The following is a 17,091-nucleotide window of genomic DNA, read 5'->3' as shown; positions in this document are numbered from 1 at the left end:
GCATTGCCATGTAAATGGGCCTACAAGATGAAGGTAATAGGTGATAATGTGCCTAAGTACAAGGCCCGTTTGATTGCTAAAGGGTTTAAGCAAGACAAGGGTGTGGACTTTGATGAGATACTCTCCGGTTGTGAGGATGACCAGAATTAGATGCGTACTTGGCATTGTGGCTACTGCAGAGGATATGGAGTTTATGCAGATAGATGTCAAGACAACTTTCTTGCATGGGGATCTGCATGAGGAAATGTACATGGTGCAGCTGGAAGGCTTTGAAGAAAAGGGCAAAGAGCATTTGGTTTGCCAGCTGAAAAAGAGTCTCTATGGCCTTAAGCAAGTGCCTGGAGAATAATATCAAAATTTTGATGCTTTCATTCAGTCCTAGGGTTTCAGAAGAAGTGAGATTGATCACTGCCTCTACACTAAAAGGGCTAAGGATAATAACTTGATAATCCTGGCACTTTATGTGGATGGTATGCTATTGGTTAGCAAGAACACTTATGAGCTAGATGCATTGAAGGCCAAGTTGCATGAGGCCTTTGACATGAAGGATTTGGGACCTACAGGTCATATTCTTGGTATGTGCATCACCCATGACCAGAGTAGGAAACTCCTTTGGCTTTCACAGAAGGAGTATGTTACAAAAGTGTTGCAACGTTTCAATATGGAGGGGGGAAAGGAAGTAAGTATTCCATTTCCTCCATATGTGAAATTGAGTCTGGCAGATAGTCCCAAATCAGATGAGGAGAGAGCCATGCTGGCCAAGGTCCCTTATGCATTAGCGGTTGGGAGTCTTATGTACGCTATGATAGCTACTAGACCAGAAATTGCATTTGCAGTGGGATTTGTTAGCCGATATATGGCTAATCTAGGAAAGAGGCATTGGGAGGCAGTTAAGTGCATCATGGGGTACCAAGGAGATGTGTATCTGCTTTGGTATAGGAGAGATGCATGTACTTGGGTACATAGATTCTGACTATGCAGGGCATGTGGATAGTAGGAGATCCACTTCTAGTTATGTGTTCACCTTTGCAGATGGTGCAGTGTCGCAGATGTCTTGTGCACAAAAGTGTATTGCTTTGTCTACCACAGAGGCCGAGTATGTTGCAGAGGGTTGCAAGGAGGCTATATGGCTTGATCGGCTAGTGGGAAACTTGGAGATTCATACAAGTGTAACAACATTGCATAGTGATTCCATGAGTGCTATTCAACTAGCGCGGAATCCAGTCTTTCATGCAAAGACCAAACAAATTAAGGTTAGGTACCATTTTATTAGGGACATACTTGAGGACAAGCACATAGAGCTTGTCAAGGTTCATACAAATGATAACCCTATAGATATATTGAGACGAAGAGTCTACCTAGTCACAGCAGTTTGAGTATTGTCATGTATTGATGGGCACTGGATAGTATGCCCTTTGGTCAATGTTCTCCCTTAAAGGCACATTGGCCTTTAAGTTGGAGGTTGTGGGGGTTAAATGCCATTGTACCTTAACCCTAGTTATGTACAATACTCAAACACATATATATATGGATGACATAGAAGATTAGGGTGTTCTGCACCCACCAAAACTTATGTGGCTCTCCCTTCTTGCTCTCGCTCTCTCTCACACACACCTTCTTCCATTCCGCTTCTGTTGTTGAGATATCTCACTAACACCTATATACGATATATATGAGTATATAATCCTAGACCAAAGTGAGGTGAATCTAGTCAAATGAAGCAAGCCATCACCTAGCTTCGATCATCATACTACCTAAAACACGTCACTAGGGTGAGATGAATCTGACCGGCCAAAGTGAGTCATCAGTTGGCCCTGAATGATAAACACATCATACACACACACATACACAAGCAAGCAAACATACACGTATCTCCCCCCCGCCCCCCCCCCCCCTCTCTCTCTCTCTCTCTCTCTCTCTCTCTCTCTCGTTTTCCCTCACCCAGCCCCCATTGGAAAAAAAGAGAGGAAGAAACTCATCAGAAGGAAGCGACGAAGGCATCCAGACACTGACGGTGAAGGCGACACGTAGGAATTTGCAAGAATGTTGGGAAAATGGCACGGACCTCCCCCTTTTATAGATCTCGCCTGTATATACCACGCAGTGTAACCATACACCACACGATATGTTTAGGCCAATAAAATAACAACGCCTAGCATGCATGCATTCATCAGCTGGACCTCGCACAATTATCCCTACAGACCGCACAGTAAAACATCAATTACCCCACGGGTGCACCATTTAACCATACGGTACCTAGAACTGTGCACGGAGTCTCTATTTACCACGCGGTGTGTTCTATTGCTCCGCACTGTGTGATGTGATACTATGTAATGTATTGTCGGTCAACCGATACACGTTGACCAATTTTTAAAAACATGCTTTTTGCATTTTGAACATTCTGAGACGTTTTTAAAATGAAAGCACGTTTTTTTCTTTTTTTTTAATGTACTTTAAAAATCCCATATTTTTATGTTTGTATAAGGTGACCATGATATCGCGGCCTTCATGGACTGTACTTTGCCTTATTTTTTAGGTGCTTGAGATGGAAGAGAAGGCTAAGGCAAACAAGTCTTCAAGGACAAAAAGCTTTTATTTTTTAGGTGCTTGAGGTGGATAGGGAGAGCTTATGTAAACAATTCTCCAAGGAAAAACATGTCTCCATTTTTTTCCCTTTTCAGGGAATCATCAACTAAGTGCGTGCATTTTTTTTATCATTTGGCTACACAAAACGAAGTGTACATAAACCTCAAAAAAAGGGGCAAACAACTCTCCAAGGAGGCCACGATGTCATGGCCTCCTTGGAGACCTATTTGCCTTTTCTTTTTTGCCCTTCTGGAGGATAAGATTCAAAATATTTTGGTCATTTCATGTGATGGAAGGAGCTCTCAAACAAGCACCAAAAAGTTGCCAAATAGGTCTCACAGGAGGCATGATATCGCAGGCTCCTTGGAAACCTATTTGGCAATCTTTTTTGCCCATTTAAGGGCTAGGTTGAATGCTTAAATGTTGCTTAAGTTTCCTGGTTGGATAGCAAAAAGCAAATCAGGTTTTTTGTTGAGACAAAAGGAGATCTCAATTAAATGTTACCTAAGTGTCATGGTTGGGTAGCAAAAAAAGAGAAAAGGATGTCATTTGTGTAGATGAAAGGAGATCTCAAATGGGCAAACAGGTCTCCAAGGAGGCCACGATATCACAACCTCCTTGGAGACCTGTTTGCCCTTTTTTTTTGCACATTCAAATGCTAGACTAAATAAATATGTATCATGAAAGGATAGCTAGAAAAATGGAGGAAGGGGGCTTGAAGGAGACCACCCAAAAAGTACGCACCTTTCTAACATTCCTTTCTATGATTGCCCTTTCATATCACTACTCTGTGAAAGCCTTCCTTGGGGTTTTTTTTTTGTTTCTTGGAAGAGGAACGGAAGTCAAGGTTTGAAAGCCTTTAAAAAAAGGCAAATGGAGGGTCCAAGGAGGTTGTGACATCGTGGGCTCCAAATAGCCTCAGTTGGACTTTTTTTTGCCATATTCTTGACCTAACAAGCCCACCCTCTGGGCATAAAGGGCTTGCTTAAATTCTGATAATGTGCCAAAAAATTAAGCAAGTTAGGAGTAAAGGATGCCGTGACATCACAGCCTCTTATACGCCCTATTTATTCATTTATTTGCAAAGAAATCTACAAAGTAATTGACTTCATAGCACATCTATTTTCTCATTCTAATGGCCATGTGAAGATTTGTTTATTTCTTGTTATTGTTTGTGTTACTGTTCTACAGATGGATACTGGGAAGAGTACAACTCCTCCTACTAAGACAAGGAAGGGTAAAGAGAAAGTAGTATTACCTCCTAAGAGGAGAGAGAGAAAAAGAAAGCAAATTGTTTGCACTAATACTGGGGAGGGCGAGGGAGATTTGCGAGTGGATATGTTTGGGAACACAGAGGATACTACAAATATTCACGACACTAAGGGAGTAGGAGATGAGATTGATTCAACGGTTGAGGATATTGGCTTAGATCTTGTTAGTGCGGAAGATATCATTTCATAGTGTAGACTCCTTAGTTTAGATGAGTGTCCCAGGATCCCTCTTTGCAGACTCGTCACCTATGCTAGACTCAAGGGCTTAAGGAGTGATGTGGTTGCACTTAAGAGTGCATTTCAGTATGAGGGGTGTCTCCCTAAAACGGGAGTAGGAGATGAGATTGATTCGACAGTTGAGGATATTGGCTTGGATCTTGTTAGTGCGGAAGATATCATTTCATAGTGTAGACTCCTAAGTTTAGATGAGTGTCCCAGGATCCCTCTTTGCAAACTCATCACCTATGCTAGAGTCAAGGGCTTAAGGAGTGATGTGATTGCACTTAAGAGTGCATTTCAGTATGAGGGGTGTCTCCCTAAAAAGGGAGCTTTTATCATTTCCATTTGCATGAGTGGGGAGGAGATAGTGGTTACTCCAACAAAGAGAGTCTTGGTCTTCGATGTGGAGAGAGGTCAATGTCATGTTTGAGAAAGAATTTGAGTAGAGGCCAAATTTGCATTATCTAAGTAATAAGATGTTTTGTGTGTGGAAAGGCTGGATAATGGCATGGATGTTTGTCATCGAGGAGTCTTACAAAGAAACAAGGACAAGACACGTACGTGTTATGTGCAAATTGATAGACCCATGGAAGACGTCTGAGATCCCAACTAGTGAGCTTGCAACAGATGAATTCGTAAGACCCAAATCATTGTTGCCTATTTTTGGATTAGTAGTTTAGTTTTTTACTTAAGCCAATCTTAAAACTAGATTGATGCAGATTTGAATGAGCATGTTGTCATAAAGCCGAGTTTAAAGGATGTTCTCATTAATTCCAACAACATTTGCCAATGCAATACCCATGCATTTATGAGCACATTAACTTCCCAAGAACGTCAAATCATTACCAATGCCAAAAATAAGGAGATGAAAGAAACTATGGGATGGTATCCTCTCAATAGACGATATTTGGTACATCCAGTTTTCCAGATAAGCAAGCTATTTGTGCCTCTTTTGATTGGAGTTTGTTTTGTTTTACATAAAAACCAACCAATACAATATCTTTGATGTTTACTATACTTTGTTTTTGGAGTATGAGCTCAAACAATCTCTCCTTCCATTCAATAATATAGGTTGAAGTCAACACAAATGCGAAAAGATCACTTGAAAGAATTAAAACTACAGTTCCAAATAAGGAGAGGACAACAGCCAAAAAAAAAAATTTATTATTAAACAAAAAATTCTAAATTGCATGGAAAGAGTAAGTGAACTATTTCTTTTAAAGATGTTTCAAACTCTTTCTGTGTTTGTTCTCTTATTAAAAACTTAATGTGGCATAAGTCTTGAATTGATATGTTAATTCTCTTTCTATGTTAGATCTCTTATTATAAACTTAATGTGACATAGGTGTTGAATTGTCTTGATCCACAATTAGGAGTCATTCACAGAGTCATCTTTCGATCAACCAATCTTTGATCAAGATGAACTTTACTTTTTGCATATTTCCTTGGTCTTTTCTTCGACCTATCTTTTAAGTTTTATTTCCAAAAGACGAAGGATGACCCTCAACTTAAAAGGAAGAAATATAAGTTATATACAAGATAGTAAGTTGTACTCATTGTACATGCTTCCGCTACGTAGTCATCATTGTGCTCACATATGCACATGCTACTTTGATTCTTTTCAGTTTTAGATGCTATCGCATGCACCAACGAAATCCATAAAAAGGTCTTATACATGCACCCTCTATATACCTAGTGTGATTTAAGAGGGGTGTAAATTGCACTATCTAGATAGAGCATTAGGGACAAGCCCTAATCCTAACCCTGAGGAGTACTCATGTATATATTTATGTTATGTTCAATACAACATAGTGTACAAGTAGCTATATCATATGCACTCCTCTCTCTCCACTTTATCCAAGACTACTCTATGAGCTGCTTGATCAAGCTCTGTTTTTTTTACAACAAGATTGTCAATCTTCCCAACACCCCTCAACTCACTAGACTCCCTTAAGATATATGAACATTGTTTTCTTTCCTCCAATTCAATGTCATCATAGTACTAGCTTAGAGGATAATCTTTAGGCATAACAAAAAGACAACCGATGTTTGCCTTTAATCCCTCAAGCACTGCTATTATGTGATTCTCTACCTTATCCAAAAAGACCTCACAAGCCAACCATCTTAATTTTAAAACAAACCAAGAAATAAGAAATAAAGAATTTAAAAAAAAAACAACTTTCCAAGCATGAAAGTGTAAGACGAAATACACACGAATTACAAACTCACCCTCTATAGGAAACGTTGGAAGCAAGCATCGAATACATGTTCCTTATGATGGAACTTACCTTCAACAAACAAGTATTACTCTTAGGGACAGTAGCACTCTTGATTTTTTAAAGTGTAATCACCCTCTCAGCTGCATCAAAATTCAATGAAAAGAGTTTTGTTTTTAGACTTTTGAGTTGAAAGTATAGGTGAGTGCTCCAAGATCATCTACTAATGTGATATTTGGCATAAAAAGTCGACATAGTCCTCTGATAAATATATTAAGGAATTCTAAATGACCTCAAAAAATTTCATCAATCACAAATGACAACCGGGTTGTGGATCACAGACATCCTTTATACAGCAGATTAAAAACCATTCTGAAAGAAAAATGATAATCATCAATGCAAAATATATGTATATATATGACACTTACAGAAATATGACATGATCCAAAAAAGTAAAAGCACCTCAAAACACATGAGAGCATATCTTTCCATGGTTATGACCTGCTCAGCAAGGCTATATTCACTTCTTTACATACATACATACATGAGTGCATATGTATGTGCACAAGTATGTATGCATCATCAAGCATGAGTCTGCATGTGTGCAGTGCCCTTTCATACCTGTGTACATGTTAATGCTTCATAATATGTATCTATGTGCATATATCCAGAGACAGATTCTCTCATCAAGCCCTGTAGAGAACCATCCATGCGTCATACACCTCATTGCTGATGCCAGACTCCCTGGTTTAAGAATAACATGATTAAGCCTTGATCAGTTTAAACAAACCCATTTTATCGATCCCCGATAGTAGATGCCCCCCTATATCTTGAGAGGAAACACCCACAGCATCTACCACAAAAAGAAATTTAATCTTGGTAGCACGAGCCTCTGTTTTCATTAAAATCGAACAGATGCGAGTTCCAACAGAACACAACTGGTAATGGACATACCAAAAGCAACAGATCTGTCTCACAACTAGAAATTTGACTAGACATATTATACCAACCTCCTGCAATGTTCTGTCCACAACAATCTGAACATACAATGTGATCTGGTAGAGCATAAACCAGTTGGAATATAAACTTTTAAACAACACATTAGGCAACACCTAATGGAACATGGTGACTTCCGCATATCGGATGATGTTGGGCTAATCGTGCAGATTACATCATTATCAGATCATAGAACTTATCTCGGCTATCCAGGTTGTGCATAGCCACCAGCAGAATACGCTCCAGGAGGTGGGTAGGCTTGTGGTGGGTAGGCCTGTGGTGGGTATGCAGGTGGTGGATATGCAGGTGGAGGCTGAGGATGGCCATATGCAGGCTGACCATAAGCAGGAGGCGGCTGTACATAATTAGGTGTGTAGCCAACAGTTGGAGGCACCGCTTGGTCTATGCGTGACATTTGCTGGGGTGGAGGGGCCTGCATTGGCCCAAACTTTCCGTCCCGCTTATCAAGTTCCACTTTATGTTGCGTCTGCCAAAGAAATTTCAGTGTAGCTTCTCTCTCTCTCTCTCTCTCTCTCTCTCTCTCACACACACACACACACACACACACACACTCTATATATATATATATATATATACATATAAACTGGTACTTTTAGAGATAAGCAGAAAGAAGAAAGCATACCTGCATACAAGCACAAACACTGCAAAAAAATGATCAGCCAAGTTATTGTCAGTACCAGTCCATTCCAAGCCAATACATTCATTCGCACAAAGCATGAAAGTACTCTCTCTCTCTCCCTCTCTCTCTCTCTCTCTCTCTCTCCATCCATCCATCCATCCATCCATCTATCTATCTATCTATCTGTCTGATGCACAACCAAGTTTTCATTTCAACTAGCCCACGCTCATATTACTGGTGCAGAGCATGGAAAGTAATCTTGGAAAGTAATCTCTCTCTCTCTCCCTCCCCCCAAGGCAAGAGTTCGGTTTGGGTAGAGGAAATTGACACATTAGGCACCCACCACCCAGTTGCTTGGCTGGTTGACACATAAGGACTCTTAAAGCTGAGCGCATTGCTACTATCCTTTTACTTGTACTTTTCTCTAATATGCATGTATGCTGTACAATGTAGTATGCTCTTCACTTTTTGTAGCCCCTGTTGGGCAGATTGTCACGACACGATTTTGTAGTCTAGAATGTATTAGGCTAGCATGATCAAATGTAATAATTAGAAGGTAGGCTAGGTAGGTTTAAATGGCTAATTGCCATATGGATAATGTATTGGATATGTTAATTGACATGGAATAAATGGTGCACTCACACATGTAGGTCCTAGGATCGGAATGGGTAGGAATGCATGGGTATGCATTAATAAATGGTAGGCATAAAGTGCCATAGGCTAAGGGTAGAATAATGGGATATGCCCAAGGGATGGATCCCAAGAGGCATGAGAGGTTGTGACCTCTCGTATGCATGGAATGTGAGCATGATCCATTATGCATTTGTATGTGATATGGGGATTGCAGGAGCATTCTAGAGTGGTCAATAGCAAAAGTACACTCACATGGGCACTCCTTCCACCCCATTTGGAGGGCCAATGCTTCTCAATTTATGCATCATTCTTTCACACATGTGCATCCTCCAACCTGTTCGTGACAAGTGGTATCAGAGCAGTGATTCTCTAACTGTGTGGACCTGCCATGTCGTACCTTGTCGACATCAGCATGACATCGTCGAGGACACAAAGAGACAACGAGATTACCAGGGGACTCCTTGTTATTCCATTCTCTTTGAGTTAATTTTGGATTCTAATAAGAGCTTCTGTGTTGCCATGATAATCAAGTCGGCCATCTTCGTTAATGGGCCTTTTGGATTTTGACCCCATCCTTGAATTCGCCACCCAACATACACGGGCGTCCAATCACTCAGTCCGTTTCCCCTCTTTAATTGCCATTCGAATTTCCCCCACCTTTATCGGGATTTCAAACTTTCTCCCCCCTCTCTTTATTTGTCCCTATTCCTCATTTCCCTCTAAGTTTCTCTAAGTCCCTATAGTTCCTCATTTTCCCCCTCCCTTAATTCCCTTGGAGTTCGAAAAAAGGAAAAAGAAAAATAAGAAAAGGTTAGGAAAAAAAAAGGATAGAAAAGAAAATAAAAGACAACATTAAAAAAAAAGAGGAGGATATTGAGAAAATTAAGGGATTGTGCAAAAAAAAGAAAAAAGAAGGAAAGATAATAGAGAGAAGGACATGGTAGTTAAACATTTGGAAATTGAAGCATTTTGAATGAAGCGTGGTCGCTTCACAAATAGCAAGGAGGGAATGCTACAAATCAAAACTTTTGATAATAGCATAGTTAGGAGGGACAATTATGGTGAAAGACAAAGCTTGAATGGTGACGAGGGTCAAAGAATTGACCTACTTCAACTCAAGATGAGCATTTAGGACAAAGAATGAATTAATAATGCATTTGCATGTAGGATAATAAAGTAGTAGATGCATCTGCATATAGGATCATACAGTAGAAATAGGAAAAACTCAAGAATTGAGCACGTGCACAATTATTACCTTAGAAATGTACACAATAGTATCGTACAGAGACGTTAGGCAAGCTGGGCTTTGGAAGGCATCCATGGTGCCAAGAGTCTTGAAGTTGGAGTACTAGAGATAGTTAAGTCATTCTCTTAGGTTGGGTTGATGAGCCAAGGTAGTACTTGGGATCTTCCCAAGCAAGAGGATGCTATACATGGCCATAGGTTTGGTAACCTTAAATTAGACTAGATTAGTTGAGTTGAAATCTTAAGGAGTTAGGACATTTAAAAGAATGATTCATTTGGAATCATCACTAAAAGGGTCCATAGTCCTACCTCGGTGTTAGACTAGGTGGTGGATATGTAAGCGCTTAGTAGGTCTGGTGACCTTAGAGAGATCTCAAGTAATTGGTAAGTCATGGATGCATGACTATGGGTGGATCCACAATTAAACCTGGTGGTCTAGAATGAGTACTCAAGCAAGAATTGGTGATCTTGATCTTGTAAGTTAAGCCTGTTTTGTAAGTTTTGGGTCTGATCAACCTAAAACTAATGGTTCCAAGCTGGTCACTTGGAACTTCGACCAATGTAAGCATATGAGAAAGCTAGATTAGGAAATGGTATCTTATTGGAAAGTAGAACAGATCTGGATTCCTACTAACCCTAATGGATAAAGTTAAATTAGTCTTTGTAGGAATATACCTTTGTAAGACTAGAATAAGTCCAATCATACAAATTTAGCAAATCAATATACCTTTGTAAGACTAGAATAAGTCTTTGTAGGAATGTCCAAAGCAAAGGAGTATGTGGATGACACAACATGAAAGATAAATACTATGTCTTTCTTATTGATTTATTTGAAAATTAGATTTAAAGGAAGTTGGAACATACTAATGTTGGACTTGTTTGGTAGGAGTACCAAACATGAAGATGAAACATTGAAGATGTTATATGGAAGTCTATGCAAGAGCCTAAAGAGTGCTAAAGATCATGAAGACAAAGAAGAATACCTAGTAGATGAGGACATCTGTGTCCCAAGCAAGAGGGCATGTCACGACACGATTTTGTAGTCTAAAATGTATTAGGCTAGCATGATCAAATGTAATAATTAGAACGTAGGCTAGGTAGGTTTAAATGGCTAATTGCCATATGGATAATGTATTGGATATGTTAATTGACATGGAATAAATGGTGCACTCACACATGTAGGTCCTAGGATCGGAATAAGTAGGAATGCATGGGTATGCATTAATAAATGGTAGGCATAAAGTGCCATAGGCTAAGGGTAGAATAATGGGATATGCCCAAGGGATGGATCCCAAGAGGCATGAGAGGTTGTGACCTCTCGTATGCATGGAATGTGAGCATGATCCATTATGCATTCGTATGTGATATGGGGATTGCAGGAGCATTCTAGAGTGGTCAATAGCAAAAGTACACTCACATGGGCACTCCTTCCACCCCATTTGGAGGGCCAATGCTTCTCAATTTATGCATCATTCTTTCACACATGTGCATCCTCCAACCTGTTCGTGACACAGATGTCACAGATTCTCGCCTCCCTTGAAATTCTTAGTCTAGCCATCTTTCTTTTTGCACCTCCAACTCGTGGGAGCTGGTTCTCATTGTTGTTCCCAAGTCTTGCCATAATTCTGCAGCATAATCTACATCACTAGCTCTCTGATTTCCCCTTCATTCTTTAGGATGCCCACAGCACGTAACCCCCATCGTTCCATTCACTTCCGCCCCTCTCTGAGCCATCCTGTATTTTTTGTTGCCTCCATGATTTTGAGAACAGCCCTTCATCTCGGGATGATGGCAGACTCAATGAAGCCTCGTATCTAGCTTGCTGGATGGGCCTTCATGGCATGGGATAGCTTGAAGGACACCTACGATATGAGCAGGTCCACATAAGTACTCATTCTCTCTATTCAAATGCACACAAACGGGTTGACAGAAGGTGACACTGTGGATGACCACATCATGAAGGTCAAGGTTGTCAGCGGGTGAAGCACTTTCATTGATGGATGTGCCAAGCTTGCATAGAACGTAAACATCACTAGGATGCATTCTCAAAGGAGGCTACATTCAGGCCCAAAACCCCACTACAGTTGGCAAAGTTCAAAATCTACACAAAGATTACCATAATTTCAAAATACAGGTCAACATAGTTATTAGTCTTCATTAGTGACCTCAACCCCATGATCTCCATTATTTTGTAGTAAAGAAGTTAGAGACTTCAGAAGAATTGCAACACTAAGGTCGAGAATTTGAGAGACAGACAATCGAAGATCTTTAGAACAAACGAAGGTGGAGAATTTGTTTAGAAGCTCTTGATGCCTAGTATAAGAAGGAAAGGATTAAACGGGAGCAGACAGCCCTCCCTCAGGAACCCCTACACCCTCCATAGCCTCTTCATATCCCGTTATTGTGTGGCAGCTCTCAGCCCATGCCAAGATCAGCCCAGTGTTTTGTTTTTAAGGCAAATGTTAGAAAATGAGGCGCTCATATGAGTTTGGGACAAAAAGATGGGCAGCCATGGCATTCATTTTTTTTTTGAAAAATCTATGTTGATCACCAAAATCTGCCAAACTTTGGAAACCTATATCTTTTGGAGATCCAATTTAGGTCATGCAGCATATCAAATCAAATGGCAAGACATGATTTAGATATTTATCATATTTGTTGCACCACAAGGTACAGTTACATTTTACGAAGCTATTTCTAATTTTATCCACCAAGTTTAGAGCACGATCACCCATTTTATGCTATCATTTCTCAAGGGTGAGGATGGTAGGATAGCCCAATTAGGCAATCCTTTTCCACAAGGGTCCTCGTGGGGGGGGGCGGGGGGGGAAAACTCGATCAGCCACGTTCAGAAAACCCCTAAGCTCTTTCGGCAACAGCCCAGCCTCCCATTTGAATCCAAATGTTGTATTGAGCCCCCTTCATGAAGGGAAGCCAACAGTAGAGTCCAGTGTCACTTGTGATTCTCAAGGCCAACCAGAATAAACAAAGTAGTTAGCATACTTTCAGTCTTCTGTTATGTCACAATTATGTATATGACATGATGAGTTTTATGCATGCCAACTGTATATCTCTCACACACGTTTGTTTGGCTTCAACCCCGTAGTTCGTACGGCACAGTTAGTGAGAGCATGATGTAAGCTTCATGCCCGGTACAATGTTAAATTCACAAGGCTCTTGTAAAAAATTTCAACAGATCTAACATGAGAAAAACAACAAAATTACAATGGAAATGCATGTTTCTATTATGAAGCTTACATATCGAACTTAACTGAGACTGGAGAAGACATTCAAATAATAGATCTAGTGCCACAATTCTGAAACAGAAGCACAATGCTTTAAAAGAAGGGTGAACCATTAGGTTGGCATCATACGTGCAGTACACAGCATTGGAGAGACAGTTAAGCAGTTCAGATGCATTCTCTAGCTCCGAACTCCCAACAATTGCAGCTACTAGGGAGAATATGCAAGCCACTTGTTGTAAACAGAACATGAAACCCTGCAATATACAAGTAAAATAACATAGGGAGAGTAGGATTATCACAGGCCAAGCGCCATGAGAGATGCAACCAAATAACAAGAAACTAAGCCAATACTTACAATGATACAGTTGTCACACTTCGTAGTTTGTATGTTGAACTCATCTTGCAACAAGAATCTAGTTGATTGCACAGAATTGGGAAAGCAACACCACACCTATGATGAAGTCCGCAATCAGAAATTTGAAGAATTCTCTTACTTTCTGCAGTTGCTCCCAACAGAAAGATTATCAACCTTATTTAAGAAAGTCACCCAAGTTGCTTTTATAGTTCATACAAACTGTGAAAGTATTTCCAAGTGTGATTCCAGATTCCGTGTTACAGGTTTCAGGTCTGCTATGACTAAGGCCTGAACAATTGCAGGCTCATACAGAATGATGATCAATAAAGATTATACTGACAGCGTAGAAGGCAAACATGAAGGGAAATGAACTCATCATAATGATAAGTAGAGTCCATATTGGCAAGATAGAATTGGACGATAAATCTATTCAAAATCTGTGAGCAATGTATTTAAGCCCTGGGAAGATTCAGTGAGTGTTACATTTATCAGATAACATGGGTCAAGATGAGCAATTACAGACAACTGTATAAACAAGGACAGCATTGTTCATACCTCAGTGCATAAGCAAAACTCTGGGCACTGCCTCTCTCCACAACTGCCACTGCAAGGCATGTAGCCTGCACAGCAGGTATACCTGTATCATACAAACCACACATCAAGAAGTTTGAATAGTCAAAAGGTGGAGTATGAAGACTGTAAGAAGCAGAATTTGCAGAACACACCTGGACATATCATCATAGAGAGCTCGCTTCCGCAGGAGATATGAGGCACAAGGAGCACTGCACATGGAGCATTTGAGGCGATCTTAGATTCTGCAGAGGTATGTAAGAAAAGAGTTGTGCAGGAACATTAAAGGAGCGTGCTTCTGGCATTTCCATGCCTATGGGGACCTTGGCAATGCACATAATCAACCAAGTGAATCATTTCCCCCTAGAAACTTTGTGCACTTTACGTTCACATTGGATTGTTTTTCTTTTTTCCAAGCATGTCCTTTAGTGAGTATGACGCAATATTCCATCCATAACTTAAGAGCACCAAGGAGAGGAAAATCCCATCAAAGACAAAGCTTGAAGAGTAAGAGCATATAAGAGCCTACGAGCAGCAATGGACTCCTGTCCTCTGTTGCTCGTTTGAAGCTTTCTAAGGACGATATGCAGACAACTCAATCTTGAGATAAAGTTTACTTTGATAACTACAACTAAAGGAAGCTAGATGACCATCGGGAGAGAGCGTCATATGGGAGGAAATGACATGTGGTACATAATTGTACCATCCTCGTTCACCCTATATGATGCCATGATGCAGGACGGTGGAGCACTACTGCGCCTCTGCCTCAACCTTTCAAGCTTAAAGCAAGATGAAAGCCCAACCATTTAGGAATGTTTAAGGTGACTGTGTCCTTTCGCTACAGTAGGAGGGAATCCACGTATCAAATCCAATAACTGGCGTGAAAAGATGGATTATTTTTTAATTTACAAGTGTAAATTGTGAGATGCTTTCTCTTTGGGGAGGAAAGGCAACAGCTAGACATTGTCAGCCGGTGCGTAGCAGCAATCCTTTTTAGGCTGAAATGACAACCTATTGCCTTTATACATTTTCTTGGAATCCATAATGTGAGAAGGATCATCCTATGACACGTCTAATGCTGCAATCCATATTCCAGACTGCCAAAATCTTGCAAGTTTGCAGGTCAAAGAAAATGAGGACTCACGAACCGTGACGCTTCAAATTAAGAGCAATGTGACTCTTTGCATTTGTTCGTGCAGAACTTTCTCATAGCCGTACTCAAAGCTGAGGGATCTTGATCTTTGCGAGCATCTAGCGATACGGAGAGAGCGCTTTGAGCCGTTACTTCAGTTAGAATGCACAACTATTGCGAGCATCCAGAGAACATCGTTATTTCCGTAACATCCATAAAGCCTCGTTACTTCCGTTTACATGTAAATGCTATAATCAAGCGAAGAGTATCGAAGAAGACAGGGGAAGGCTTACCACCAAAACGCAAAGCAGAAATCTGTTGCACAAAATACAACATAGCATTAAACCCGGAAGTAATCAGGTGGAGACTCTCTCTCTCTCTCTCTCTCTCTCTCTCTCTCTCACACACACACACAATGCCAGTGGTAATAAACGGCAACATCTAAGGAAGAAGAAATAACAATGCGAATTCTCGTCAAGAAAACATCCTACATGGGCAATCGGCCGTTATAGTTCCGAGAAGATCGGTATGCCAGAGATTCCGATACCCCTGGCGAGCCTGGATTTTGTCCATTGCCTCCCGCTTCGCCATGCTGTAAGCGTCGTTACAGGCTACGTCGATCGAAGAGATCGAGGAATGAGAACATCAACGAGGACCATGCGGGTGATGAAGAGAAGATGCAAGGGATGGATTTGCAGGGAAATCGAAACGGTAAAGGAATGCGGAGCAAATCCTTGAGAAATGGAGGAAGGATGGGAGGAAAAATTTACGATGAACGAACCTGTGGAAGGCGATGGAGTTGGAGATCGTGAAAGCTGCTGGGATATTTGCAGGAAAGATGCGGGGATTGATGTTGGGAGATGATGATTCGAACGAGAAAAGATGAGGATTCTTAGGAAAAAACAGATGAAAGAGATGAAATGGGGTATTTCTGTAGCTTTTAGCCAACCAGCCTTCACACACAAACTCCAACTCTTTCAAAAAATGTGCTTTGACAAACCTTCCCCCCATCCTTGGTCAATTCGTTTAGGGGAATGGGCCTCTCCACGACTTTCCTCGGAGGAACCTCCTTGGCATATGGGCACGATTCTCAATGAATGAACTTCCTTGAAATATGGCGCTCGCCCTGAGGCCACCACCCCGATCCCAATTACTTTCATCCCAGTAACGTTTGACCATGGTTCATCCCCCCCCCCCCCTTGACAGGCCTTCCGGAGGGTAGCCCACGGTACAATTGTTCTATGCATGAACTACGATGCTGATAGTGGGCTGGTTAAATTAATTGTGGGCTCTGGTCAGTCGTTGGGAGGGGAGATTCTCACTCCTAATATGCCAACGTCTGACGACTTCTATTAGATCTATTAGATCGCAGGGGACGTGGTGGAGGCGGCCTTTCCCGACGGTGGCCCAAAACATGGCGAGCCCGCACACATCTTGGTCAATCCGGAGCACGGAACGTGGAAGCAAAAGGCCTAAAATGACAAGTGCATGGAGCTCGTGAGCCATTAAGAAAAGGCCTTTTTGGCTCAGAAAATGGCAAGCGCGTGGAGCCCATGAGCTATTTTATGAGTCAAGCAGGCTGACTTCTCCAACTTTTCCAATCGTCAAAGGATTGTGCAAAACTTTTACCTGTTGACACATGTGAGATTCGAGGTAGGTGCATTCAGGCAGGCTAATTCGGACAACACATTTAGGGGAGACAACTACCATTATGAAGATCTTCAAATCGAAAGGTCCACACTTGGATTCCATCGACCCAAGCCTTTGACGACATACTAACTAAGAGCCAACCTCACACGATGTTTATAGAGAAGCTTTACATTTATAGATAGGGACTTGGGAAACCTTTAACTTTTCACCTCACAAGGTTTTCATAGAGCTTTTTCGGTTTTAAGGCCAGTATATAACTAATATATAAGAACATTTACAAATTTAAAAGTTGCAAAGACAAATTTCTCAAGCAATTTTGAAAAACTAAAGTTT

At 40.9% G+C, this 17,091-nt stretch overlaps 1 protein-coding gene across 1 annotated transcript; it reads right to left on the bottom strand.

The window, feature by feature from the left end:
• Positions 1 to 7,261: 7,261 nt before the first annotated feature.
• On the bottom strand, positions 7,262 to 16,154 carry LOC147881757 (uncharacterized). Its single transcript, XM_087401377.1, has 9 exons — positions 15,890 to 16,154; positions 15,600 to 15,719; positions 15,402 to 15,423; positions 14,132 to 14,188; positions 13,962 to 14,043; positions 13,407 to 13,502; positions 13,181 to 13,305; positions 7,932 to 7,950; positions 7,262 to 7,775 (listed from the first exon to the last, which is right to left on the bottom strand). Exons 2-9 carry the CDS (start codon positions 15,697 to 15,699, stop codon positions 7,494 to 7,496), a joined length of 783 nt encoding a protein of 260 aa, XP_087257503.1. The 5' UTR covers positions 15,700 to 15,719; positions 15,890 to 16,154; the 3' UTR covers positions 7,262 to 7,493.
• Between the last annotated feature and the right edge of the window lie 937 nt (positions 16,155 to 17,091).

This window comes from Dipteris shenzhenensis, chromosome 30 (assembly GCF_047967505.1).
Source record: "Dipteris shenzhenensis isolate YYH24624 ecotype China chromosome 30, Dip_SZ_1.0, whole genome shotgun sequence".
Classification (NCBI taxonomy): Eukaryota; Viridiplantae; Streptophyta; class Polypodiopsida; order Gleicheniales; family Dipteridaceae; genus Dipteris; species Dipteris shenzhenensis.
This window is presented reverse-complemented; position numbering and strand designations above follow the sequence as displayed.